The sequence below is a fragment of the Phascolarctos cinereus genome, unplaced genomic scaffold (genome assembly GCF_003287225.1).
Source record: "Phascolarctos cinereus isolate Bilbo 61053 unplaced genomic scaffold, phaCin_HiC Scaffold_4;HRSCAF=312, whole genome shotgun sequence".
In the NCBI taxonomy this organism is placed as follows: domain Eukaryota; kingdom Metazoa; phylum Chordata; class Mammalia; order Diprotodontia; family Phascolarctidae; genus Phascolarctos; species Phascolarctos cinereus.
In genome coordinates, this window is record NW_027555847.1 from 129,271,762 (window position 1) to 129,299,615 (window position 27,854).

General features: G+C 38.3%; 1 protein-coding gene and 1 pseudogene across 2 annotated transcripts in view; one reads left to right on the plus strand and one right to left on the minus strand.

The window, feature by feature from the left end:
* The window catches only part of CRAMP1 (cramped chromatin regulator 1), a 113,872-nt gene that overhangs the window by 39,948 nt on the left and 46,070 nt on the right, over nt 1–27,854 (minus strand). For both annotated transcript variants that reach the window (XM_021006624.2, XM_021006623.2), the window contains exon 6: nt 21,376–21,424. In XM_021006624.2, the coding sequence (XP_020862283.1) occupies nt 21,376–21,424 (49 nt within the window). The remainder of the gene's footprint in view (nt 1–21,375; nt 21,425–27,854) is intronic.
* LOC110221909 (battenin pseudogene) lies at nt 26,318–27,776 on the plus strand (annotated as a pseudogene).

Below are 27,854 nucleotides of genomic sequence, written 5' to 3' on the forward strand. Positions count from 1 at the left end.
GAGTTCTGTTTAGAACATGCTGACTTTGAAACAACTACAGGATATCCAGAATAAACATGTAGGAGGCAGTTTGTAATGACTGAAGCTCAGGAGAGAGACCTGGACTGGCTCTGACTGGATCATTAGCATAGAGTTCATAAGTAAATCCATAAGCTAGGGAGATCATCAAGTGAGAGTACATGGAGAACACAGAAGCCAGGGCAGTACCTTGGGATTAACAATCAGAGTCATGATATAGGTGATGATCCCACAAAAAAAGTGGAGTGGCTAGACAGGTAGCAGAAGTGGGGGCAGCTAGGTGGCTCAGTGGATCAAGCACCAGCCCTGAAGTCAGGAAGACCTGAGTTCAAATCCAGCCCCAGACCAAACACTTGGCACTTACTAGCTCTGTGTCCCTGGGCAAGTTACTTAACCTCAACTGCCTTTAAAAAAAGCAAAAAGCCACAAAAAGGCCATGAAGGATGTGGATTGAGGACACCAAATATGGCAGTTTAGAAAACAGAGAGAGTAATTTCAATTGAGTGATGAATTCAAAAGCCATACTGAAAAGAGCTGAAAAGACAGAGAGAGAGAGAGAGAGAGAGAAGTAAGGGAGTAGAGGGAATGATCTCCATGTGGCTGAGAAAAGGAAGAGAGATGGAGGAGAAAACTTGAGGGGACGGTAGGGTGAAGAGAGGAATTTTTAAGAATGGGAGAAACTTGGGTGTGTATGCAGATAATAATGAAGCAAAGAGATAGGGAGAAAGTGAAGGCAAAGGAACAATTACGGGATCAAAGACTTGGAGCTGAAAGGGATCTACAAAGTCATGAAGTCTACCCTCCTCATTTTACAGTAGAGGAAACCAATGCCAAGAGAAGTAAAGTGATTGTTCAACATATCCTGTGGAATAAATGGCATGTTGAACACCAGTCCTCTGGCTCCAAATCTAGGACCCTTTCCATTATGCCATACTGTCCTCTCAGAGGCAAGGAATTTTTAAATTAAAAAATTTTTTTAAAATTTTATAATTTATTTTATTTTTAACACTTAAAAAAATTTTCTCTCCTTCCCTCCCTCCTATTCCTTCCCCCATCTATTGGGAATGCAGGCAATACGATATCAATTATACATGTGAAATCATGAAAAACATGTTTCCATATTAGCCGCATTCAAAAAAAAGCAAGAAAAATAAAGAAAGTAGGAAAATTATACTTCAATTTGCACTCAGAGTTTATCAATTCTCTCTCTGAAGATGGATAGTGTTTTCTTATCATGAGTCCTTTGCAACTGTCTCGGATCACTGTATTGATCAAAGTAGACAAGTCTTTCACAGTTGATTATCATTACAACATAAGGTGGGGAATAACTGTGGAGGCAATTTGCTAGAGAAGATGGGAAGGACTATGATTAAGGGTTACATATAGAGAGGATGGCCCTGGCAAGAGGAAGGGCCTTTTCATCAGACACTCAAGTAAAAGAGAAAAAGGTGGAAAAGAAAGAATGATGTGAGATTGAGAGAAGGGAAAGATATCACAATAAATGCCCTCAATAAAGAATGAGGCAAAGTCCTCTGCTATGAGGGACAGAGGAGGGATGGTGAGAGACTTTATGAGAAAAGGGAGAAAACAGACAATAAAAGGCATGGGAATTCAGAAGAAAGGTCACTGTGAACTGGAATACTAAGGGAACATCTTCATGGAGGTAATATAGGACTTTAATTGTCTTGAAGGATTACAACAGAGGGGTGGGGAAAACACATTCCAGGCAGAGGGCAGAGCATAAGCAAAGGCCGAGAAGGGAGAATAAGCGGCATGCTAAGTGACCCCCTAAATAAGTAGTTTGGCTGGAGTTGAGGATTTCTATGAGGGAGTAGTATGGGACAAGACGGACAAAGAACCTGCTAGGATCTTGACAGAATTAACTGATAAGCTGAGTTAACATTTGACTCTACAAAGGCAGTCACTGAATATTTAGTAGGGCAAACAGGATGACAAAAGTGACATTTCAGTAAAATTTTTCTAAAAGGTATGTGCAAGATGGTGATCCTATTACTGGTGGTAAGGAATGAGAAAAGGAGGCTGGATGTAGTTAGAAGATTATTACAATGGTCCAGATTTAAGATGAAAATAGAATTTTAAAAGGCTAGTAAAAGGTAATAGAAAAAAAATTCAATGTGGGAAACATGACTGACAAAAGACTTAATAACTGACTGGGACCTGAGTGACATTTCCTCAAATGGGAAAATTAGGAAGTAAGTTTGGGGAGGAGGGTAGAAAATAGTTAGACATTTTGGAGCTGATTATTGATCAAGCAGAAATAGCTACCAGGAAGCTGCATCTATGATCTCGGGAGAAAGGTCGGAGCTAGAGATGTGAAAATAACACCACTGAGAATATACGATGGAGTCAAGATGGAGGAGTTGCAGAAAGCAATGCAGGGATGCACCAAACCAAATCCTAATGGGGAAATTTAAAAAAAAGTCACACTGAGTCATCTGTCCAGCCAAAGATGACATATAGAGACAGACAGGTCTGCAGACATTGGGGATGAGGCCTGGTGCAGAATTCTCAGAAGGCAGAGCACACCAGCTCCCTAGGAGAGGCTATGGACCTGAGCAAGAAAAGGTCCCAAACATAGCAGGGTACCAAAATGGAGACAGGTGCAAACTGGCAGCTTTGTTGCCCACTACTCCTCCCCAGGTCACAGACCTACAGTGGAATGAGAGGAAACCTTTGCCCATATCATTCTATACTCCTCCCTTCACCATCCCTCAACCAGAGATCTCAGGCCCCAGTCAGCATATTAGTTCAGAAGTTCAATCAAGATGGGACAATACTAACAGAAACAAGTCATAGCAACATGATTTACTACTACTTACTTAAATCAATCAACAACTATTTACTGAGTGCCACCTACTTTGTACAAAGCACAAACAAACTGACAGGAATGATACTAGGTAACAGGGAAGAGATGAAATAAAAAGGCTTGGGGGGGAAGGCTTACTCATCAGAAAAAAATGCAATAGCCATACAAAGAAAATTGGTGATTGTCGTATTTTCTTAATTGGGTTAATTTCAAGGAGAAAAGAAACCTATATATATACATCCAGATGCCATTTTTATAGATTCTTAAGATTTGAAAAGCACGCTACCTTATCCATCTCCTATGATCCTCACGACAACCTGTGAATCTGGTACCATATGTACTATTATCCTCATTTTATAGATGACTTACACAGCTAGGATCAGAGGTGGTAAATGATGTGGCAATAAATATTCCTGTACTATACTGTCCTCAGGCAACCAATGAGCCTCTTTTTCCTGAGAAAAAGTTCCTGGATTTGATTTTCACCTTGGCCCACCTTCATGAAACATGGAGGCTATTGCTGCCTTTGCTGGGCTATAGCTTTGCTATTGATACTAAGGACTACACGAAAAAAGATCCAAAGGGAAATGGGATGCAGAATTTGGCAAGGGCAGGAATTCTGAAAGGAGTTAGTTTCAAATAACTTCTTACAGTAAATTGTGCACAAGACAAAGTAACTTTTTTCTGGCTCAATATTTGCATTTTCATATGTTCAGAAATAACAGGAGGCAAGACCTAACAAGATACGATCATTGTGTTACTGTAACACCTGTGTTTGAGATAGTCATGTTTTCTGTTAAACTGCTATTTTGTAATTTCCTCTCCCTCCCCCCACCACCTCGGGGCCCCAGAAGTACCCTATACCACTACTTGGCCAACCGTCCTGAAACAAGGTTACTTTTTTTGGAGAAATCTTCATCTACCATGAAGCTAAGCTTTCTAAAATAAAAGCCTTCTCATGGGCCTGAAGTTCATATCCTCTTTGGAATATGACCATTTAGGATAGAGTACTCTTCCAGTACAATTCCTCTTGGAAGGAAGTGTGCTGTTGGTAGATCATCAGTTGAAAGATGAATGAGGAAGCAGGCATGGCCCAAAACTAGGAGGACATCACATGGTAACTACAGGATTCACAACCACAATGAGCACAAAGACTGTGTCCTATGGAATCCAATAGTCTGTATTCACAAAGGAAGGTAGGAAAAGAGCCATTTTCCTCCAGATTGGGGCAGTGCAGCCAGATGCTATCTTCACGGAGGGTCTACATTTTAGGATGCCCTGCTTCTAATACCCCATCATCTGCGACATCAAACTCCAAAGACCATTAGATAGTGATTATCTGTTAGTACTGTCCTATCCCAATGCCCTGGGAGCTTCCCTGCACATACCAGGGCTGGACTATGAAGGGCAGGCACTGTCCTCTACTATAAATGATATGCGCAAAAAACGTAGCCAAGATCTACACCTCCTAGCTTATCAATTTATGTAGGGTAAGCATCCCTGCTGACCTGGCATGAGACAAGCTGACAGAATAGGCTGACAGACTTCAGCGTCATTTTAGATGATGAAGATGTCAGAGCTGAACTTCAGTAGAAGGCATACAGATGCTACAGAGGCCCAGCAGACTCAGTCTCTGAGGATGAAGCTGAGGCCTCCTAGATCCTCAGGGAAACACTGAACAAGAACCCTGACTGTAGCAAATTTCCACAACACCTCCAAAATTATTGCCACACCTCAGAATCAAATTTCTCTAACCACCAATAACCCTGCACTGAGCCAGGGGCAAACAAACACTAAAACCTCCGAGTCCTAATAGAAGAACCTTGTGCTTCTACTCAAGTCTGAGGTGTCTAGTTCCACCCGCCCCGTCTCCACTGCAGCACCACGAGCACCCTTATCCCACCCAATAAGTGAAGAGTAGACAGATGTATCTTCCCCACTCTCCCCTCCCATATTTTATTGGAGGCCTGGCTTTTAAGGCCATGTGATTTCACAGTGGTTTCCCCTCTAGCTGGTTTCCTTCCAAGACTGGGAGGAAGTAGTAGCTATCATGGGAATGCTCAACCATTTATATTAACTCAGTGGGGAGGGGGAGAAGGAGAGGGAAAGCCTTTTTTCCTGTGCTGTCAACAATGCTATAAGCTGCTGAAATGGTACGAAACAGTCTCAAGTTTGAGGTGTTTCTATGGCTGAGCTGGGGCACAATACGATAGACAACTTTGACTACTTTTTTTTTTACTTCAAGTAGAAAAGAGACCAACAATACTATACAATTAATTCCAAGGAAATAAGGGCTGGGTTGATGGCAGCAAATATGAAGATGTGCCTCAAATGACCCTAGAAAACTTTGCTAACCTTTGCATTATCTATGAAGTTTAAGAAGAGTTTTTTTCCCATAAAAAGTCAAGACTCTTAAGGGAAATTTAAAAAAAAGAAAGAAAAGAGGGCCTAGAACTACCAGATATTAAAGTAGTCTATAAAGCAGTACTCATCAAAACATTTTGGTAATGATTAAGAAAGAGAATGGTCAATCAATGAAACGTTAGCCATACAACACAGAGAACCAAACACACACAGTAGCCTAGTGTTTTGATAAATCCAAAGACTGCTGCTACTGGGTTAAGAACTCACTATTCCATGAAAACTGCTTAGAAAACTAGAGAGAAGTTTGGTAGAAATCAAGTTTAAACCAATATCCGAACTAACGAAGATAAGCCTAATATGACTTAGATAAAGAGAGAAACATCATAACAAATTAAGAGAAGCAAGGAAAAAATTACCTTTTAAATGTTATGAATATGGGTAGAGTTCATGACAAAACAAGGGACAGAAAGGATCACAGAAACTTACATAAAATTTAAACGTTTTGCACAAACAAATCCATTACAGTTAAGATTAAAAGGGAAGCAGTTAACAAAGGAAAATCTTTGCAGCAAGTGTCTTTGACAAGAAGTCTCGTTCCTAAGAAATTTAAAGAAATTATTCAGGTTTATATGAATAAAAGCTATTCCCCAATTGATAAAATAATTAAAGGATATAAATAAGCATTTTTCAGAGGAAGAATCGAGCCATCGATATAAAAAATACTCCAAATCACTACCAGAGAAATGCAAATTAAAGCAACTCTGAGGTTCTACCTCAAGATCAAAATGGCAAAGTTGATAAAAATGGAAAATGACAAGTGTTGGAGGGACTGTGGGAAATTAGGCACATTAACACTTTGCTGGTAGAAATATAAATTGGTCTAGTTATCTGGAAAACAATTTGGAACTATTATCCCAAATTTACTAAACTGTGCATATTCTTTGATGCAGTAATACCGTTCCTAAGACTATACCCCAAAGGGATTAAGAAAGAAAAAAGGATCTGTATGTATGAAAATAGTTATAGCAACTCTTTTCGTGGTGGCAGAGAACTAGAAATTGATGGTGGTACCCATCAACTAAGGAACAGTTGTTGTCAATTTGTCCTTTATTTTCAATCTTCCTTAATCTTAGTGCCTTTGCTCTGAAATTACCTCCAACTCATTGTGTGTGTGTGTGTGTGTGTGTGCGCGCGCGCGTGCGCATAATGTCTCCATTAAACTGTGAACTCCTTGACAGCAAGGACTGGGGTGCCTTTCTTTGTATCATCAGCATTAAGCACAAAGTTTGGCACATAACAGGCATTTAATGAATGCTTGCCAAGTTACTGAAATGCATGGTATAACAAGTTTATATAGCGTTTTAGTTCTTGGAGTGATACAGTGGAGGAAGCACTGGCTCTAGGGATACAAGGCCTTACTCTTCATTCCCTGACAACATTCCACGAGCCCATGATCCTGGGCTCTTGGCTGTTCCATGAACAAGATGCTCTATCTCTTGGCTCTGAGCATTCTCTCTGACTGTCCTTCATGTCTGGAACATTGTCCCTTTTCAGCTCTGCCTACTCGCTGACCTCTCTGGTTTTTAAGTCCCAACTAAAATCCCATCTTGTACTGAAAGCCTCCCCAACCCTTCTTAATTCCAGTGCTTTCCTGCTTTTAGCCATTTCTGGTTTACCTGTATATATAGCTTGTTGGAAAATATGTGTTTTTGCATATTATCTCCGCAGTTTAGACTGTGAGCTCCTTGAGGGTAGGGGACTATCTTTGGCCTCCTTTTTTATATCCTCAGTGCTTAATACAGCATGTGTTTAATATTTATTAGCTGAATGAATACCTATATTCAAATCCTGCCTACAGTGCTTATGATCTGTATGACCTTGGACAAACAACTTACCCTCTCTGGATCTAAATTTCTTCATCAATAGAATGAGGAGACTGATATGAATGGTCTCTCAAGATCTGTTCTAGCTTTACTTGGTTATGTTTTTGTTAATGATTAGCTTTGCAATTTTTTTTTTATTAATTAATTTTAAGTTTTTAACAATCACTTCCATAAGCTTGAGTTTTAAATTCTTCTCCCCCTCTCTCCCCACAACAGCATGCAATCTGATATAGGCTCTACATATACATTCCTATTAAACATATTTTTACATTAGTCATGCTGTAAGGAAGAATTAGAACCAACAGGATGAACCAGAAGAAAGAGGAAACAAAACAAAACAGATTTAAAAAAAAAGAGCAAATCGTATGCTTCTATCTGCATTCAAACTTCCTACTTCTTTCTCTGGATGTGGATAGCAGTTTCTGTCACAAGACTTTTGGAGATGTCTTAGATTCTTGCACTGCTGAGAAGGGCTAAGTCTATCAAAGTTAGTCATCACACAATGTGGCTGTTACTGTACACAATGTTCTCCTGGTTCTGCTCAAGCTTTTCAAGTTTTTAAAGACAAAGCAATCTTCCTAATGAATAAATATGCTCATGTCAATTTCCTACTCAAAGATTTTTAGTGATTTTCTAATGATGTGTTCTTTTTTCTATACCATCTTGCCTCTGTTTAAATAGCCAGGGCTTACTGCAAGTTGGAATGGTAGAAAAAGACCTAGATTTGGAGTTATCAGACCTACCTTGGTTTGAATCCTGACTCTACCAGTTACTGGACATGGGACTATGGACAAGTTTCATCCACAAATTGAAGGCAGAAATACTTGTACATTCTACCTTATAGGGATACTTCAAGAACAGCACTTTGTTAACTATAAAACATTACATAAATGTGAGATAAAATTCTAACAACACTAGAATTTTCCTACATCCATGGTCTCATACCTACGGGCAAAGAAGAGATGTTAAACTTTTTTTTTGTGTGATATACTTTATTTCAGTGTCTACCAGGCAGCTACTGGCACCATATTTAGAGTAGTAGGCCTAAAGTCTGAAAGATCTGAGTTCAAATGTAGCTTCAGATATTCATTAGTTGTATAATCGTGGGTGTGTCACTTCACCTTTGTTTCCCTCATGTACCTCAACTGTAAAATGAGAGTAATAACACCATCTACCTCACAGGATTATTGTGAGAATTAAAAGACATAACATCTGTGAAGTGTCTTTAACAGTGCCTGGCACATAGTAGGCACGACACAAATGCTAATTCCCTTCCCTTTCCCATATTCGCTGCCAACCTAATACTTTCTACTGACATATTCCTATATTCCATGAAAAATAGTACTTATTTGAATGTTAAATTCAATTTAACAAAAATTTATCAAATGTCTATACCAACTGCCAAGTATTGTTTCAGGCACCGGAGATAAAAGGCCCTTAAGGATCATACACCTTATTAAGTGGATACAAAATGTACACAAATAAATGCAACATTCTCATAAAGTAATTTCAAGGGGAAGGAACCACTATCAACTCAGGAGAAAAGATCAGGGAGACTCTTGTGTAGGATGTGGCTGCACTCACATTTGTAAAAGGAGAGTACATGCTGGACAAAGGAGGTCGTTTATGCAAAGCACAGAGGCAGGAGATGGAGTACTGTATTGAGAATAGCTACTGGGGACATTTGACAAGATGAGGCAAAGTGACAGGAATGAGGAGAGGTATCTCACTTTTCATTTCATTGATACAGGGAACTTCAGGGTGAGGATTTATGTGTTTTCTGCAACTTGGACCCTGAGAGAGATTGCTCAGGGACATACAGCCAGTATATCAGTCATGTCTGAACTTGCTTTAAGGTAAGCTCTGTACTCACCTTGGCCCACTGTCTCTTGTGAAAGAAGTTACTTGGAAATAATTGGGAAAGGTAGACTGAAGCCACATTGTGAAAGATATGAAATATCCTATTAAGGAGTTTGTATCTTATCTTAGAGGTAATAAGGAACCTTTGAAGATTTCTGGGAGGCAAAGGCTTGGGAATGGATCATGGAAATTTACGCTTTAGGAATATTAATGTTCAAGCTATGTAAAATATGAACTGGCTGGGGAAGAAACTGGAAACAGGGTGACCAAACAGGAGACTACTGAAATATAATAAGTAAAAAGTGATAATGCCTAAACTAGATCGAAGGATGTGAAAGTGAGATTAGAGATAGATGCAGAAGATATTATGGAGGTACAAGGGATAAGACAAGACCTGGCAAATGACTGAATGTAAAGTGGCAAAGAATTTAAAAGTCAAGGATGACTCCAAGGGTATGAACCTGGGTGACACTCTCAACAAAATATAGTAATTTGGAGAAGGAATGGGTTAGAGATAGATATAATGAATTGTCTTGGATATGTTCAATTAGAGATACTTACAGGATGACCATCAGGAAGCTGGTGATATGGTGAAGGGTTAATGTATAAGATCTTCCCTACCCACAGCTCAAGCCAAGGGACAAGGAACTTCCCTAACATATTGTTCTGGGATTTGTTTCAACCCAGACCCACCTGGGGAATTATTCCTTAAACAGGTCTTGAGGTAAACATCCAGGGACTTGGCCGGTTCCTGGGTATTGATCTGAGACTTTTTTTTTTTTTTTGGCTAGGCAATGGGGTTAAGTGACTTGCCCCAGGGTCACACAGCTAGTAAGTGTTATGTTTCTGAGGCCACATTTGAACTCAGGTCCTCCTGACTCCAGGGCCACTTAGCTGCCCCGATCTGAGACATTTCTGACCTAACAAAGACTGTTCTTGAGGTCGGAGAGTTTCGGCCAAAACTCTCAGGTTCTTAGGATTAATCACCTATTCCCTGGCTCCCTGCCTTCTCTGTGTAAGGATGATAAAAACTGTCTTTCTTGGGAAAGTAACTCTGGGAGTCTCCCTTGGACAGGACGCTCTGCCGTAGGGACTTTCCCAACAGAGACCCTGACAGCTGTGATACAGGACTCCCCCAGCCAGATGTTCAGGAGTTGGTGCTTCCTTGGATTGGTGATGTATTTCTTCTTCTTTATCTCTCTATCTTTCTGTTAGTAGTCTTTGCATCTAAGATTGCATAATCATATGTAATCACACTTATGTGCATGTATGTTTATGATTATTATCATTATTAAATCATTTATAAGCTAGGAACAGTGTGAATGTGTGTTTGTGGGTACAGATCGTAACCCGTGAAACAAATTATTAAGCGCCGGGCAGCCTGTAACACCTTACTGTTACATATGGGGACTAGAGGCTGGGGAGACACACACACACACACACACACACACACACACACACACACACACACACACACACACACACTCTCTCTCTCTCTCTCTCTTTTTCCCTACAGAATATAAGCTCCTTCACAGCAGGGATCATTCTGTTCTCTGTATCTGTAGCCTCAGTGCTTAGCACCATTCCTAGAACCCAGCAAGTGCTTAATAAAGCTTCATGTCAAAAGCCATTCTCTCTCATGGTCTCAACTTTCAGGTCTAGGCTCCAAGTTCTATGAGGCTTGTTTATCTCAGACAACTACTCGATCTTCCCTGGTAGGGTTCTCTGAAAGCCTGAGAAGTTATTACATTGATTTCCTTGCACTTCTTATTGATTAACCTCCTCCCAAGTCTGTAAAAGTCTGCATTCAATTCTATGACTACTTTCATCTGACATTAGAATTTCTTTTTACTTATTAGTTTCCAATTTGTAAGCAATAATTAGGTACTACCTGAAAATTATGCACAGCAACCCTCTGTCAACAGCTCAGCTATCAGGTGCCAAGATTTCTAGAGTGTTTTCTAAATAGCTAAAACTCAAAGCATTTCAAACAAAATTTGGAAATTTTTAAAACAAAGCTGAAGTGGTTTCATGACAAAGTCTAAGTCCTATGACAGGATAATTGAGAAAGCTAAAGACTTAATCTGGAAAAGAACTTAAATTTCAATAAAGCAGCTTCCCAGCATTTCCCTAAATTAAAGACAAACAGCCTGACCATAAAATTGTACGTTCTTTGAAAAAACTGTATTGTCTAAGGACTTCTCCCTCCTTGGTATAGGGCATGAGGAAGAGGGAGAAGGAAGAGAAAGGGAAAGGAAGGGAGAAAAAACAGGGAAAGAAAAAGAAAAGAAAGAAGAAAGGGAGAAGAAGAGACAATGACAGAGTGATTGTGGGAGCAAAGTGATGAAGCAGAGAAGGAGTAATGGGATGGAGAGTACAAAGAGCCTTGGTGGAGGAAAAGGGACTGTTCATCACAAACTACCCTAAATGAGAGAGTAAGAGATTACATCAAAAGGCTTTGAAAGGTAGTGTAGGGCAGAAGAGGGAGCTCTGGACCAATGGCCTGTTTTCTTGTTGTTATATAAAGCAAAGCTCTCTGGTGAAAAGTTAAGGGGAGGGAGTTATGTGAGACACGAAGAAAGAAACAAAATTGAGAAGAAAAAACTTTGCTTTTTATAATAGGAACAGGGAGAGGGATTGGTCAATGAAAGGCCAGACCTTAGAGAATGCAGAGTATTCTGTGCTGGGGAGTGCAATAGTCAATTAAGGCAGAAGTACCTCTATAAAAGCAACAACAAAAAAGTTTATATAAATAAATGAAGATATAAAAAATTTAGGAATGAATCAAATGTTTCTGGCTGTGCTATGACAAAATAAAACTGACCATATTCCCGAAAACGAATCTACAAAATTAGCACTGTACCAATTAAAATATCAAATCTGTAACTTATAAAGCTAAATAAAAAATTAATATGGAACAAAAGGTCAAGAATGTCAATGGAAAAAAATGAAGGTAAAAATGAAAAGGGCCCATAATCACTAAATATCGGATTATATTATAAAGCAATAATCAAAACTTTTAGTACTAGTTAAAAATATAAAATTACATGAGTACAATCAAACAACAGACATTTATTGAGCATCTACTATGTGACATATACTATTCTAGGCAATGGAAATACAAAACCTGTAAAACTTACACAGCCCTTTTAAATGGAAGACCCAGAAACAAATGCATACATCCATTTAATGTTCAATAAACCTAATAACACAAAAATGCCGACTATTCAATGAGAAATTGCTTAAAAATCCAGAAATAGCTTCTCTAGTTGGAAATTAGCTTAGAAAAACATCTTATGCCATACACAACTATAAATTATAAATGAAAAAGTAACCTAAACATAAAAAGTCACATCTTTCTAAAAAATGATACAAGAAAAAATCTTTGACAACTATCATTGATGAAAAATACAAAGGAGAAAGATGTCATAAAAGGAAAAACAATTTCGATTACATAAACTTAAATAGCTTTTACACAAAAGAAAGCAATGCAACTAAGGAGCAAATGTTAGCAAAATTATACACAAGGGAGAATATTTTTATACATAATATATTAAGTATATTTTATATATTTATATATAATATACATTTTATATATCTTTGAAAGAAGTCAAATATTCAAAAGCTATAGAGAATAAGCTGAAATATATGTCAGTGCCCAATTAATAAGTTGGTTGATGAAGAGTTAACAATTAGATTTTTAAAAGCTCCAAATGCCTAACAGTGCAAAATCAATTGTTTTAAAAATCAAGATTTTTATCTTACCCCTATTAAATTAGAAAAAGATAATAAAAATGATGAAAAGTCAGTATTTAAGGGGTTGTAGGAATACAAGTATGCTGTTGGTAGAGCTATAAGTTGGTTCAACTGTTCTGGAAAACAATTTGGAATTATTTTTAAAAAGTTACTAAACCCTTTGTACTTGTGGTAGTGATCCTCCTACTGATATTATACCTGTTGGACAAAAATGACAGAAAGAGGCCATATGTGCCAAAATATTAATAGATGTATTATATGTTTTTAGCAAGAAGCTGCAAATTATTTGCCTGCTGATGGAAGAAACAAATCGTGCTATCAAAATGTAATAACATTATTTTGCTATAAAGAATGTTAACTATACAGAGTTGAGAGAAACATGGGAAAGCTTGACTGAAAGATGCAAAACAAAAATAGGAGAACCAAAATAACAAACAACTACAACACAAACTAGGAGAGCACTAAAAGAGAATTTAAGTCAATCATAACGACCCAGGTTGGTTCCAGATGACTAATGTTAAAACATTCTTCCTTTTTTTTTTCTGATAAACTGTCACATGTCCTGATGGTCACAATGGCTAGGATATTGGTTCTGTTTTAACTTTTTAATGTGAATGTACAACAGGTACTTATTGGGATGAGATTGCTGTATCAAAAAAAAAAAGTTAACATTTAAATAAAATTTACTGTGTGGCCAAATATTATCTACTATGCTTTTACACTTATTCTAACATGTGAGGTCCCCAGGGAAGCAAATATTAGCTTTCAAAGGCACAAAACCACACTTGCAGCCTAAAGCAATAACGTAAGCTGATTTCATATTATTGCCCCTTTGTCTGCAGTAGACAAGTATAGCTAATTCCAGCTGATTACAAATTAAAAACCTCCTTCTTTCCTCCTTTCCTTTTAAAACTTATCTGTGTCTATGTGATTTCCCCTAGAAGAATGTCAGCCCTTTAAGTGCAGGAGCTGCTTTGTTTTTGTTTCATTATCTCAAGTGACTAGTACAGTCCCAAGAACAACAGCAGCCACTTAGTAAGTGTTGAACTCATCTCTACTTCTACGCAACATTTACATAACCACTATTCTACTTTGGGGACTGTGATAAAAACAAAGCACAGGAGAGAATATGTGAGTATAGGCAAATGCATGAAACTACTCTGGTTTTCCAAACACCAAAACCTTACTGTTTGCTACAAAAAGGTCCTAGGCTTGAAAATTTAAATTCCATTAGATCTCTAAATCCTAAGAGCCTGAGATCAGAAATCAGAGTTCTAGTCCCACTTTTAAAATTCCCCAATTCACCTGCACTCTCTTGCTTTCTACATGCTCACTAACTGCTTAAGGCAAAAAATTTCAATACACTCCAATAACTCATTAGGGAAAACCCCTAAACCCAGTAATTAAGAAGAACGAAAAGTATCATTTATACTGAGGACTAAATATTTCCATGTAATCAAAGAGAGTATTAAGAATTCCAGATCCCTTCTGAATCACTAATCTTAACTAAACTATTTTAAATGTTCTAAAAGGTCCTGGCAAGACATTTCTTGCTTGTGCTGTCTACACTCAGAAATCTGATGTAATTCATTGAACAATTATTTACTGTACACCTCTCATAAGCAAAGCATTATTATAAACACTGTCAGGCCTACAGGAACGCAGAAATAACTCCTGTCCTAAAGGACTTTAAACTCTGGCTGAGCAAAGCAGACATAAAAAAATGAACTTGGAAAACAAATATCAGGCAGCACATGATTATATGGTAGCATGTTACAGAAAACAGAGGAACTGAGAGAATGGCACAGGTAAAGATAAGCATGTGGTGAGATTATTAAAAGAAAGATGATTATAAAAAATGTGTTCACAGCTAAACATGAGGAAAATACAGAAATCTGACTTATGGCACTCCATAAAGGAGAGACTATTAAGAGAAAAATCAGAAAAACAAAGTTGGTAGTATATGTGGGGGTCAGGAATGAAATGGCCTGAAAAGAACGAAGACTAGTTTTGGAGACTAAAAAATGTTAAGACTGGAGAAGTCCAGGGGTCAGTTCTTTAAGCAGTTCTGATTGCAAGGCTAAGAAATTTGGAGATACATAATTCAGTGGAAAAATTATTGGATTTAGTGTAAAGGAACTTGGGTTTGAGTCCTGGCTCTGTCACTTACACTTTGAGCCTCAATTTTCTCACTTTTTATTACTTTACTTCATTTTATTTTTATTTACCCACAGTTTCTCATAATCCCCCCCCCCATCTCCCAATCACCCTCTTGGCTCCCACTAAAGTTGTTTTTAAAAGAAAGAAGAAACAGGAGTGTTTGGAAGGGAAAACAGGTTTAAATGAAGGCTTTTTCTAAGATAAAAGAGGAGTTGAGTAAGTTTGCAGTGAACAGAGAGGGAAAGCTAAAGCTATTAGAGTAGGAAAAACTGAATTTGAGGATAAAGCCCTAGAAGATAGAAGCATAAAACATTATAATCCTCACTAAACAGCGACTGAGCACCTGCCACACAGAGAACATGAGGATTTTTCTGAGTGGGAAGATAATTTCTTCCTCTGAACTTAAAGGATGAATGCAGAGTTGCAGTGACAGAACAAGTTATATACATAGAGAAGCTTGCACTTGAACGATGGTCTTGAGCTTTTCAGTGAATTGTGAGGTGAGAGCATTAGTTAAGAGTAATAAAAGAGAAGCCCAAACTAATGTGAACAATGAACCAAGGGATGAGACATTAGCAAATGCCAAAATCAAGGTTTCAATGACAGGATTTTCTTCATCACTTGAGGTGATAAAATGAAAAGGCACCAAGAAGGATGGGATACTAATAACTTAACATTAATGTAGGGCTTTAAAGTCACTTTACACATGTTATCTTATTTGAGTCTAACAACAATCTTGGGAGGCTGGTAACAGAGGTATCCTCATCTCCATGTTACAGATGAGGAAGCTAACAATGGACTTGTCCAGGCACGAGGCTATTAAGTATTTATTACAGGTGAAATGTGAACACAGTTCTTCTGGCTCCAAGTTCAGCACCTTATATGATATATACCAAGCTGCCCATGGAAAGAAAAACAACCTCTAAAATTAAAATATATTGTGAAAGTGTATCCCTAAACAAGGAAACCTTGCAGTACTCTAACAAATCACTGTGTGTTTACAGTTGGAGAGGGGGTTTCATGAAGTATCTGACTGTACTTTTAACTTCTCTTTGTCTCACTTACTAAAGACAGTTATTAAAAGCATCAACAGAAGTTAAGTCTTGATGGGAAAAGATGAGAGGGAAATGTCACTACACAGTCCAGCGCAGACAATACCTAGTGAGGTCCATCTCCTAAACACCTAGAACAGATCAATACGGAAAAGGCCTAAAATATCTGTAACAGCGCTTGTGTTGTAGCAAAGAACTAGAAACAAAGTGAAGGTCCATCAACTACGGAATGGCTGAAATAAAAATTATAGTATATGAATGGAATGGAACGGTACTCTACTTTCTGTGCCTTAAGAAAGGACCAGGGGGAAAGGGTCAAAGAAAGCCTGAAGGATTTGAATGAACAGGTACAGAACCCAACTCTTGACAAAAAGATGCTTTGGGGGGCAGCCAGGGCGCAGTGGATAGAGCACCGGCCCTGAAGTCAGAAGGACCCGAGTTCAAATGTGGCCTCAGACCAAACACTTGATAACTTACTAGCTGTGTGACCCTGGGCAAGTCACTTAAACCCAATTGCCTTTAAAAAAAAAAAAGAACAGAAAAAAAGATGCTTTGCTCCAAATCTTGAGTAAAACATACATTTTTGGACACTGCCAATAGAAGAATTTGTTTTTGCTTGGCCAGGCATATTTTTTACGAGGACTTTGTTTTTGCTTCTCTTTTCAATTTGGAGGAGAGGTGTAGGAAGAGGATGTTAAATTTTTAAAGGTCACAGAGCCAATTTTTTTTAATGAGAAAATTAAAGAAAGAAGGCTCAAAGTGGCCAGACAAGGAGGATAGCTTAAAAAGCCACAGGTCAATCCTACTATATATTTAAAAAACTAAAAGAAAAGAAAGCTGTAGATATACAGATCCATTCCATTTGGGGCTTTTAAAAATTCAAGCTAAAAGCAAAAATTAATAAAAAAAAATAATAAAGTTGAGGCAGAATGAAAGGAGCAGAACTCGGGAAACAATTTATACAATTATTACAATACTGTAAAGGAAAACAACTATGAAATACTGAAGAGCTATGTTCGATGAAATGACCAGTCATAATTCCAGAAGACTCATGAGGAAGTATGCCTCCAACCTCTTGGTAGATTAAAGATACAGAATGAAAAATCAATCTTCAGATACGACCAATGTGTGAATTAACTTTGTGTCAGCATATATGAAAGTATGTATGTTATAATACAGGGTGATTGGGAGATGGGGAGGTGATTATGAGAAACTGTGGGTAAATAAAAATAAAATAAGTAAAGTAAGAAAAAAGTAAGAAAAGATAATCAATGGATCACTAAAAATAAGCAGAAGAGACCAGGAGAAAGCTTAGAAGGGGACACACACAAAGCAGGGCACTGTTGGAAATGGTGGCGATTTACCATTTCATATACAGTCCTTTTTTCTATTCTTTTCATGAAGTAGTGTTCATTTTCATTAATATTTGTCAAGTTTATAAAAATGAAAAGGCAGTTTTTTAAAAAGATGGCTGAGTTTTTGAGCCATGGCAACTGGGAAAATAGTGGTGCCATAAATAAAAATTTAAAAGTCCAGAACAGATAAATAGACTTAAAGATACCAAAGACTTTCTACATAAAAAGTAAAAGTTTCTTTTATGGCAATGTTATTTCCTCCCGCAAAGTCAAGAAATATTGATCACATCATTCCATTTTTTAGGCTCAATAACCATATAAAGTAAGAACAAATATTTACAAGTCTCGCTTCAAATTAAATAAAACTAATAGAGAAAAATGGGTCCTCTAAAGTTGGAGTAGTTTGATACTGCAAGGAAAACTCTTCCTAGCTGATGGTCTACGGCACTCTATATATATTCAATTCAGCTTCCTATTTTTTGCAAAGTATTGTGCTACAGCTAGGCCTTAGGCAGAGATTCCCAAAGTGGGCTATACTGTCCTCTATGGGGTGCTAGAATGTTTTGGGGGGCAGGAGGGAGCAGCCTTGGGTACACTTGCGGGGTATTGAATAAAAATAAGGGGGCAGTGGAAGCATAAGTAAAGAAGAGAATTCTGAAAAATCATTTGTACGTGTTTCATCTGTTGTGTAACAGAGTTAAAGTTGTAGTGATGATCATTATTTTCAAAATAAATACACAAAACGTCCAGCATGTATTTATTGATAGGAATATGTGCGTGTAATGACTTATTTACAATACAATACCGTACAGTTACTTGACGCAATATTGTGTCATCAAAATTTCAATGCAGGGGGCAGCTAGGTGGCTCAGTGAATAGAGCCTTGGAGTCAGGAGGACCTGAGGTCAAATCTGGCTCAGATGCTTGACACTGACTAGCTGTATAACCCTGGGCAAGTCACTTAACCCCAACTGCCTGACCAAAAAAAAAAAAATTCAACGCAAGAAAATACCTCAAATCTACAATAAATTATTAAATTTAAGATGTATCATTTTTAAAAAATTATATATTTTTGAAATGACACAAATTTAAAAAAAAAACACTAAAGGGTTAAAGAAAGTAGATTTCCAGGAGAGCACTGAGTAATTTTTCTTTTTTTAAAGGGAGGCAGCAGGCCAAATAAGTTTGGGAATCTCTGCCCTAGAGGTATAAGTTTAGGCTCTTTTACCAGTTCATCATTCAAACATTTGTTACACTAAACTTTTTCACATAAAAACAATACAAAAGCCAATCTGGATCAACAAAATGGAACATGACCAAGGTCATTTCAAAGAAAGTTTTCTGGAAAAATAAAGGTGGACAATTTACCTAAAAATTCTATTAGTGATAAAAATCTATTACGTTTGAATAATGATGGGAGAATAAAACACACACAACTTCTAATAAATTAAAATGTAACAAATGTGGGGAAAGCAATCACATGAAAAACTTCTAAATATCTTTCAAAACACTTCTACTCCATTAACCCACCTTTTGTGCAAAAAGTGCTACATAAAAAAGGGATTTTACTGTAATATACTTAATTGCTCATGTAGAAGAGAATGCTGCGCTGACTTACAAGACAAGAGCAGATCTTCTATTTTTCAGAACAGTTCCCAGTAGCCTCCTATTCCGGGTGTTCGCTTTTAAGCTATCTAGTACAAATATTTTCTAGTACCAAACACTGAAGACTATATTATCCATTCCTCAGCTTAAGGCACGTACCATTCTAGAAGGGGATTCTGATCAAGCAAGGACATGAATGGAATAGTTTCCTCTGAATTATTTAGAAAGAGTGAATTCATGAATAAATGGGGGGCAAGATACAATGACGGGAAATATAGTTATTCCACAGCATGACTACTGGGAAGTTCTGCATGACCACACATGTATAACCTATAATGAGTTGCTTGCCTTCTCAATGATGATGGGGAGGGAGAAAATTTGGAACCCAAAGTTCTAAAAATAAATGCTAAAAATTGTTTTCACATGCAACTAGAAAATACAAGCAACAGGGTATAGAAATCTATCCTGCCCTACAGGAAAATAGAAGGGAAAGGGGGATAAGAGAAGGGGGAGGGGGAGATAGAAGGGAGGCATATTAGGTGAAGGAGTACTCAGAATGCATACCATCTTGGGATAGGAGGAAGGACGAGATGGGGAGAAAATTTGGAACTCAAAATCTTATGGAAGTGAATGTTAAAAACTAAAAATAAATAAAGAAGAGAGAAAAGTGAGAACTTGGGGCAGCAGAGATACATGTTAGTGGGGATACAGATCCCTAGGGCATTTTTCCAGTGTTTGCCTATGCTGGTATCTCTGGGACAGGTCTCCTGAGTTGGTCAATGCTTTGAACTACCTGAGGTATTAGGCATGGGCACCCAAAGGCAATGATGCTTTTATATCCCATGAATGGAGATAGTTACTTCCTTCAATGGATTTGCCGAGCCCTGCCTTATTTTCTTGGGGCTTTCTGTTTCACAGTTTTCAGGATACTTCCCATCAGGGTTGTGCATTCCTGACAGAAAGCAGTGGTCACAGCATGTTGCATAAAATAGGTGTTTAATAAATGTAGAATGTTAAGTTAAAAAAAAAAGTGAATTCAGAGGAACTATAGATTGGAATATCTCACTATAAATCTGCCAGGCACTGATGGATTTACATTGATTTTATAACATGACACTGATGAAGTTAGTAAAATCAAAGTAGGTTTTAGGAACCTGTTGTTCTGACATACTCCTATCTTATCCAACAATTAGCAGAAACATTAGCAAATAATTAGCTATTAGATTTACTGGTAACCAGTTAGCTGATTTACTGATGATATTCATGGAGCTATAAAGTTTGTTTAACTATGTTTTCTGAGGGAATACTGACCCACCTGTTCATGTACACACAGCCATTATGTCTTTTAGTCAATTAATTAGGAATAATTTAAGGTAGAAATTATGAAGTCAAACAAATAACATAATAGCTTGTTAGTTCCAGCTGCAAATGTATCTATTACTAGAAATCATTGAAAGAGATAATTATTACCTGTAGCTGATCACTGTATCTTTACTTATTCAGATAAAAATGAATTGTGTTTTTGTAGGGAGGAAAGGAAAGGGAGAGGAAAGGGAAAGGAGAAGGGAAATGGAAAGGGGAAAAGGGAGAGGGAAGGAGGAAAAAAGGAAAAAATAAATGCCAGTACTTTATAAAGAAAGGAGGCTCAGTCAGCATCCACAATGTGCTACGTTGGCTGGCCTTTTTTCTTCTGCATCTTTAACATCACTTGTAGCCTTTAAATCCAAGAGGAAAACTGGAGATCAATACAACCTTTTTTTTTTTTTTGGCTAGGCAATGGGGTTAAGTGACTTGCCCAGGGTCACACAGCTAGTAAGTGTTATGTGTCTGAGGCTGGATTTGAACTCAGGTCCTCCTGAATCTAGGGCCAGTGCTCTATCCACTGCACCACTTAGCTGCCCTAACACAAACTTTTAATGCAATCATGAGATGTACTGGCAAAGGGAGAATACGTGTGTATGCAGACGTAAGAGATTACAGAATGACTCAACACTGAAACAGCAGTTAGGACAATGTAAAGAGGCTTTGATCAAGCCCTACAGCAGGGGTAGGCAACCTGCAGCTTGGAAGCCACATGTGGGTTTTTAGGTCCTTAAGTCTTTAATAAAAGGATTTGTTCTGACAACTTTGACTCAGTCAAAAGGCTGCACCCAAGGACCTAGAAGGCCACATTTGGCCTTGAGGTTACATGTTCCCCACCCTTGCCCTACAGCACGCTCAGACACTCTTAAGTAATATCAACTGCCTTTCATACTTTCATTATAGTCAAATTTTTAAGGAACATGGGGTAGGGGAAACCAACAAGTGTGACTTTTTCCTACAAATATTCTAAGATCTATTATGAAATCAGTTTTCACTGGGAAAACAGAATTTAAAAGTACATAGAGTAAAGATACATAGTGTTAAAATTAATCCGTCAAACTCCTCCAAAAGAATCAGGATACTTAACAAATCAGCAAGGTTCATTAATAATAGAAAAAAAAATACTGACTTACCCAACTTGAATAAGTTCATTCAGTTTTGTGGCATTCTTATCATCCATACCTTCAATTGAAAAACAAAATACTCAAATAAGAATATGATGCAATTAAGTCACAAAGTTCAAGTTCTGGTCATTACTGCTCGAAGGATCAAATCTAAATTCCTTAGCCTGGCATTTAAGATACAACCTCATCCAACCCCATCCTTTTAATATCATTTCTGACTTTGCTATCAACATTCTTTTATGACCAAACTAGTTTATCCACAGTCCTCAGAATGTGACAAGATTAACAGTCTTTGTTCTTTTGCTTACACAGCCCCATTTCCCTGAAATACTCTCCCTTCTCCTCTCTACCACTTTTTCAAGATCCACCTCAAACTCCCACATTCCCTGTGAAGATTTCCTTACCCTCAACACTATGAAATTTCAGGGGCAGCTAGGTGAACACATAATACTTACTAGCTGGGTGACCCTGGGCAAGTCACTTAACCCCGTTGCCTAGCCAAAAAAAAAAACCCTCAAAAAAACACTATGAAATTTCTTCCCTCTTCACATCTCCTATTGCAATGGCCTGCACCACTCATTTGACAATTAATTATGTTCAATTTATACATCTTTGAGTCTCAGGGAAGAAATAATACCTTGCACCTTATACACAGTTAAGTACTCCATAAAACTTTTAGTTTGTTTAATGATGTAATTTGCCATAATGTATAATCTGAATGAAACATATTGTGCTCTAAAGCAAAGTAAGAAGAAAGGAGCTGTTCCAATGTAACATTTTGACAAGAAAGAGAACAAAATTTAACACAAAACAAAAAAAACAACAAAAAAACCAACACAAAGATTATGCGTTGAGTAGGTCTTTGGTGTGCATGTGTGTAAGCACATTAACTATGCTTAGAAGGCTTTAAGCTCAACTACAAAATGCATGGAGAGAGAGGGCAGTATCTTATCCATCAGCAAGTTTTCTGCCTACAGAAGCTGTCAAAGTGACAACACAGTTTGTAACATAAATCATAAGCTCAGAAAACAAAACCAAAACAAATCACTATTTCCTTGGATCTATACTATCTATCTGTTGTCAAGGGAACAAAACAAAATGCAATTCTTCTAATCTTAGATATTGTATAAAGGAAAATAAAAACTGTATGCCTATTTTGGTCATAGATTATTTGCTGCACACTTAAGCAATCATTAATAACTAAATCTAGATTCCTTATGGATGTATAATGAATAGTGAAGGAATTAACCCATCCATTACTGTACTAGAAAGGCAATCCCAAGGAATTTATCAAAATATCTGAGTTCCAAAGACAGGAAAATGAGATGACTGCCAAGTGATACAATTCCTTCAATTCCACAAAACCCAGAATATCCTGCCTTTAAAACGTCCATTTGGATAAGAGCTGGAGGGAAAACAATAATGCAGCTAATATTTATATAGTGTTTTTTTATAAAACTGTATACTTTATCTCATTTGATTTTCACAAAAGCCTAATGAGGTGAGTGTTACAAATATTACCCTACTGATTATTTGCCGAGTTTTGTTGCTTCTACCTCCAAAACATCTCTCATACACATCCTCTTCTCTCTATTCTCAAAGCCATGACCCTCACTCACACCTTCATCACAGCTTGCCTGGACTTTACTCCTATCCCAGCCCTCCATTTATCCTCCACACAGCTACTCTCATGTCTGTGTCACTTTCATGTTCAAAAACTGCCAATGCCTTCCTGTCATCTCTAAGACAGCACAAACTTTTAAGACAGGAAATGTGGTCCTCTACAATCTGACTCCAACCTGCCTTTTCCAAGTTTATTTTAATATTATTCCCTTTCAAGAACTCTATCGACATTTCAGCCAAAGTGGATAATGAGCTGTTTGCTGAATTCAACATTTCACTTTCCTACATTTATGCAAGAAGCTCAGGTTTGGAAGTAGCCAGGTCTCTCTCACCCAGAACACACAGCTCATCTTGATCTCTCATCTTCTTCCAAGGCTCAGCTCAAGTGCCATATACCCCTGATGAAGATTTCCAGATACCCTTCTGGTTAGCAATCTCTCCCTCCTCACATTACTCATGCTACTTGTCATCTATGCACTCTCTTCCCCACACTGTACAACATAAGTTCCTCAAGAAGTAAAGACTTTCTGGACTAAATGGATTATCTCCATTTTATAGAATCTGAGTCTCTGAGAAGCTACAATTTGCCCATTGTCACAAAGCTAGTAAATAAATGATGTAATCCTTTAGGTCTGTAAATAAAGTGGTAAACAGACTTTTAAATAACAAGCACAGGAAATTAGGCTTCTGAGGAAGGAATGGGAAGTCAGTCCAAAATTATTAAGTATCCTCCCTATGCAATGATCATGCTAAGCACTAGAGATACAGAAGGGAAAAAACCCAAAATGCTAGCGTAGTCCCAGGTTAATTACAACCTCTCATATGCCTTTATTACTAAAATGAACACCAACCTGAGGACCTCTTGAGTGAAAGGAAGACTTACAGCTTAAAAACAAAATACACGTAAGTGATTTCATTTTGGAAAATATACCTCTAAACTTCTAAGAGTAAAGATGGATGAAACTGAAGGGACAATTATTTTATAAAAACACCATCTGTACATTAAATACTATCCACATCCAAAGAAAGATATGATGGAGTCTGAATGAAGATCAAAGCATACTATTCTTACTCTCTTTGGGGGTTTTTTTCTATGTTTTTTCCTTTGTTCTGTTTCTTCTTTCACAATATGACTAATGTGGAAATATGTTTAACATGACTGCACTTGAATAACCTATATCAGACTGCTTGCTGTCTTGGGGAGGGAGTAAGAGGAGAGAGGGAGAGAAAAATTTGGAACCAAAAAACTTGTAAAAAATTAATGTTCTGGGGCAGCTAGGTGGTGCAGTGGATACAGCACTGGCTCTATGAGTTCAAATCTAGCCTCAGACACATAATACTCACTAGCTGTGTGACTCTGGGCAAGTCACTTAACCCCAACTGCCTCACCAAAAAAAAAAAAAAAGAATGTTGAAAACTATCATTACATATGATTGAGAAAGAAATAAGATACGTAAATAGTATTAAAAATACCACCTGTAAAAAATAACTACACAGAGCCATAAAATCAATATATGCAATGATTACAAAATGATTGGAAACAACCATAAAAGAGTAATAAAACTGAATGCTATGAAATTATAATGACTAAGCTTAGCCCCAAAGAAGAGATAACAGAAAGCACCTTGACCTTGATTATTTATGGAAGTTAGGTACTATAGGTGTGGAACACTGCATATAATTTCAGACTTTTTTGCTATGTTGGTTAATTTTACTAAACTGTTTTTCTCCTTTTAAAAAAATTCTTTATTATAGTTTTCTAGGAAGGAGAGAGGGGTAGACTACATTAGGAAATGTTGATGTAAAAAAAATCAACTTATAAAACACACACACACACACACAGAGAGAATAACTTAAATACAGGCGCTATGGAAATAGCTCTAGAAGACAACATGTATGCCATTAAAGCAGGAATCGCACTGAACTATGCCTACACAGTCAGAGAGTGCCAAACTTGTTTCCAACTCTAAGTAAAGGTAGCACAATGCCTGAAACATAATAAGCACTTAATAAACATTTGTGGATTGATCAGAAATTCCCCAATAGGTATCCTTAATCAATAAAAGTGCACTCTCACTACCTCAGGTTGTCTCTAGCACACTCCTTGAACACATCAACTAATAAGCTCTGCCTATGAGCCACCTAGTGTGATAAGCACTGTAGAAAACAAAAAGAAATAAAGGGTATGTGTCTTCATTGCCTAATGGAGGAGATATGACACACAAGTTCAAACAATTAACAAGTAAAATTTGAAAAAAGCAAACAGAAGAGACGGCAGAAAGTACTACATGAGGAATAAGCAGCATAAATAAAAAACAGTCTTGAGTTATTAGGAATGGTCTAGAATAGAGTGGCACACTTGAGGATGCAAAAAATCCCAAGTCAGGCCAAACCAGTTAAAATGTGACAGGGAAATGTTTAACATAATAAATGAAAATGCAACACATATGTAAATTTGTGGTTTTCTAAGTCAGTAAGAAGCCCACAGGGAGCATTTCTATTTGAGTATGACACTAGCGACCTAGAGTGACAAAGGTGATTTCAGAGAACATATAATTAAGTCGGTCTCCAAAGGATGAGGATTATTTAACTACATGGGGAAGAAAGGTGAGTGTGTGAGCAAAAGCACAGAGAAATGTTTAAGTGACAATGAACTTTCCCATCTGGATAGAGCAAAAGGTTTTTCCATGGGAGTAAGAGAAGATAAAGCTGGAAAAGTAGGCTCCTACTAGACTATGTAGAGTTTCAAATGCCAGGCTAAGTCGTTTAGACTTGATCCTATGACTGGGATTCAGAAAAGGGTTTTGGATAAGGGAGAGACATAACACAGGCAATATTTTGGGAAGATTCATCTGGCAATTGCATACACAACGGATCAGAGAGCAGGAATCAGAAAGCAGGGATCAACTGGCAAGAGCTAATTTAGAGGCTATTACAAAAATGCAAGTATGCACTTAGAACAATGGAATAAGCAGTGGGAATGGAAAAGGAAGAATTAGATGAGAATCAATTCAAAGGAAGAACTGGTTGCTGACTGGACATTAAGGGTGAGGGAAGGAGAGGAATCAAAGCTAATTTGGAGCTTTCAAGATTGGAATAACAGTGGTCCTATAAGGAGAAACAGAAGAAAGAAGAGCATGAAGGCTTTGGGGGGAAAATGACAGTCAAAAAGCATTTATTGAGCAATTACTACATGCCAGGGATACAAAAAAAATAGAACTGCCCCAGCCTTCAAGGAGCTAACATGTAATGGGGGGACAACATGTAATCAAATATACAAGATAAAGGTAGCATCTATGGAGACCAATAAAAGGCTCCTTTAGAAATCAGGGTCTGGAAGTGCCTGAGGAGTGGGCGCTGGCCACGTAGGTTATATGAGGCAACGGTAACCACGTCCTGCAGCTTCGGAGGAGGAGGAAAGATGCCCGATTGGAGAGCAAGTGGGCCAGCAGGCCTGGCCCAGTACCTCCCTTCTGCCCCTCGGAAGTTGGATGAGACCACCGGGATCTCCTGCCCGGGGCCAGGCTTTGACCGCTGGTGATTGCAGACCCCATCATGGCATCTGCGGACACCTGGCAGCAACATTCAGATTCAGAGAGAGAGGAGCTTCTTCCTAGAAAGTCCTGTGAGCCAGAGACTCAGTCTGTCCACTGGAGAAACCTGATCGGTTTTTGGCTCCTGGGTCTTTGCAACAACTTCTCCTATTGGTGATGCTCAGTGCTGCACATGACATCCTCAGGAACCACAGTGTACCTGAAAATAACAGCCATGTGGATCCACATCTGGATCCAGAGCCGACACCCATTTCTCACAACAGTACATCTTGATATGACTGCAACCCTGTGTCGACAGCTCCCTCGAATTATTCTTTGTGGGGCCTGTGCTGCTAGTAGCTTCCTTCTGGTTGCCTTTTCCCAGAAAGTTATGACCAGCCTAAGTGGTGTGGTCCTGACCAGTATTTCCTGTGGACTGGGGGAGATAACCTTTCTAGCACTTACTGCCTTTCACCCCAGCGAGGTGGTTTCCTGGTGGTCCTCAGACACTGGTGGAGCAGGAGTACTGGGGGCCTTGTCCTACATCTGTCTGACCCTCGTTGGTCTTTCCCCTGAAAACACACTAACCTCTATGCTGGGCATCCCTGTTCTCCTCCTGGCCACTTACTTTCTGCTGCTCAAGTCTCCAGATTCATTGGCCTCCCAAAGAGATGGGGCGCTTGAGACCTCAGCTCAGCAGCCCCTCACAGTAGGAGAGAGCTCAAAACCCCACGCCAACTTCAATCAGAGCCTCTCTTTCAGTGACAGGTGGAATGTTTTTAAGGGTCTCCTAAAATACATCATCCCCTTGACTCTAGTTTATTTTGCTGAATATTTTATCAACCAGGGGCTGTTTGAGCTCCTTTTCTTCCGAAACACATCTCTGAACCATGCCCAGCAGTACCGATGGTACCAGATGCTATACCAAGTTGGAGTCTTTGTCTCCTGATCCTCTCTCTGTTGCTGCCACTTCCATTACATTTGGCTATTAGCAGTGCTTCAGTTCCTGAATCTGGGCTTCCTGATGGCCGAAGTGTGGTTCAGTTTCCTTCCCAGCATCTACCTTGTTTTCCTGATCATTTTGTATGAGGGATTCTTGGGTGGGGCTGCCTATGTAAACACCTTGCAGTTGAGACTCAGGATGAGCACCAGGAATTTGCCGTGGCAACTGCCTGCATAGCAGATACCCTGGGGATCCCTCTGTCAGGGGCCTTGGCCTTGCCTCTGCATGATTTCCTATGCCAGAGTCATTGACACCTGACAATCTTGGAGTCCTTCCTATAGCCTGGGAACAGAATAAGCTAGAGGATGTACTCTTCTATGACTTTTATA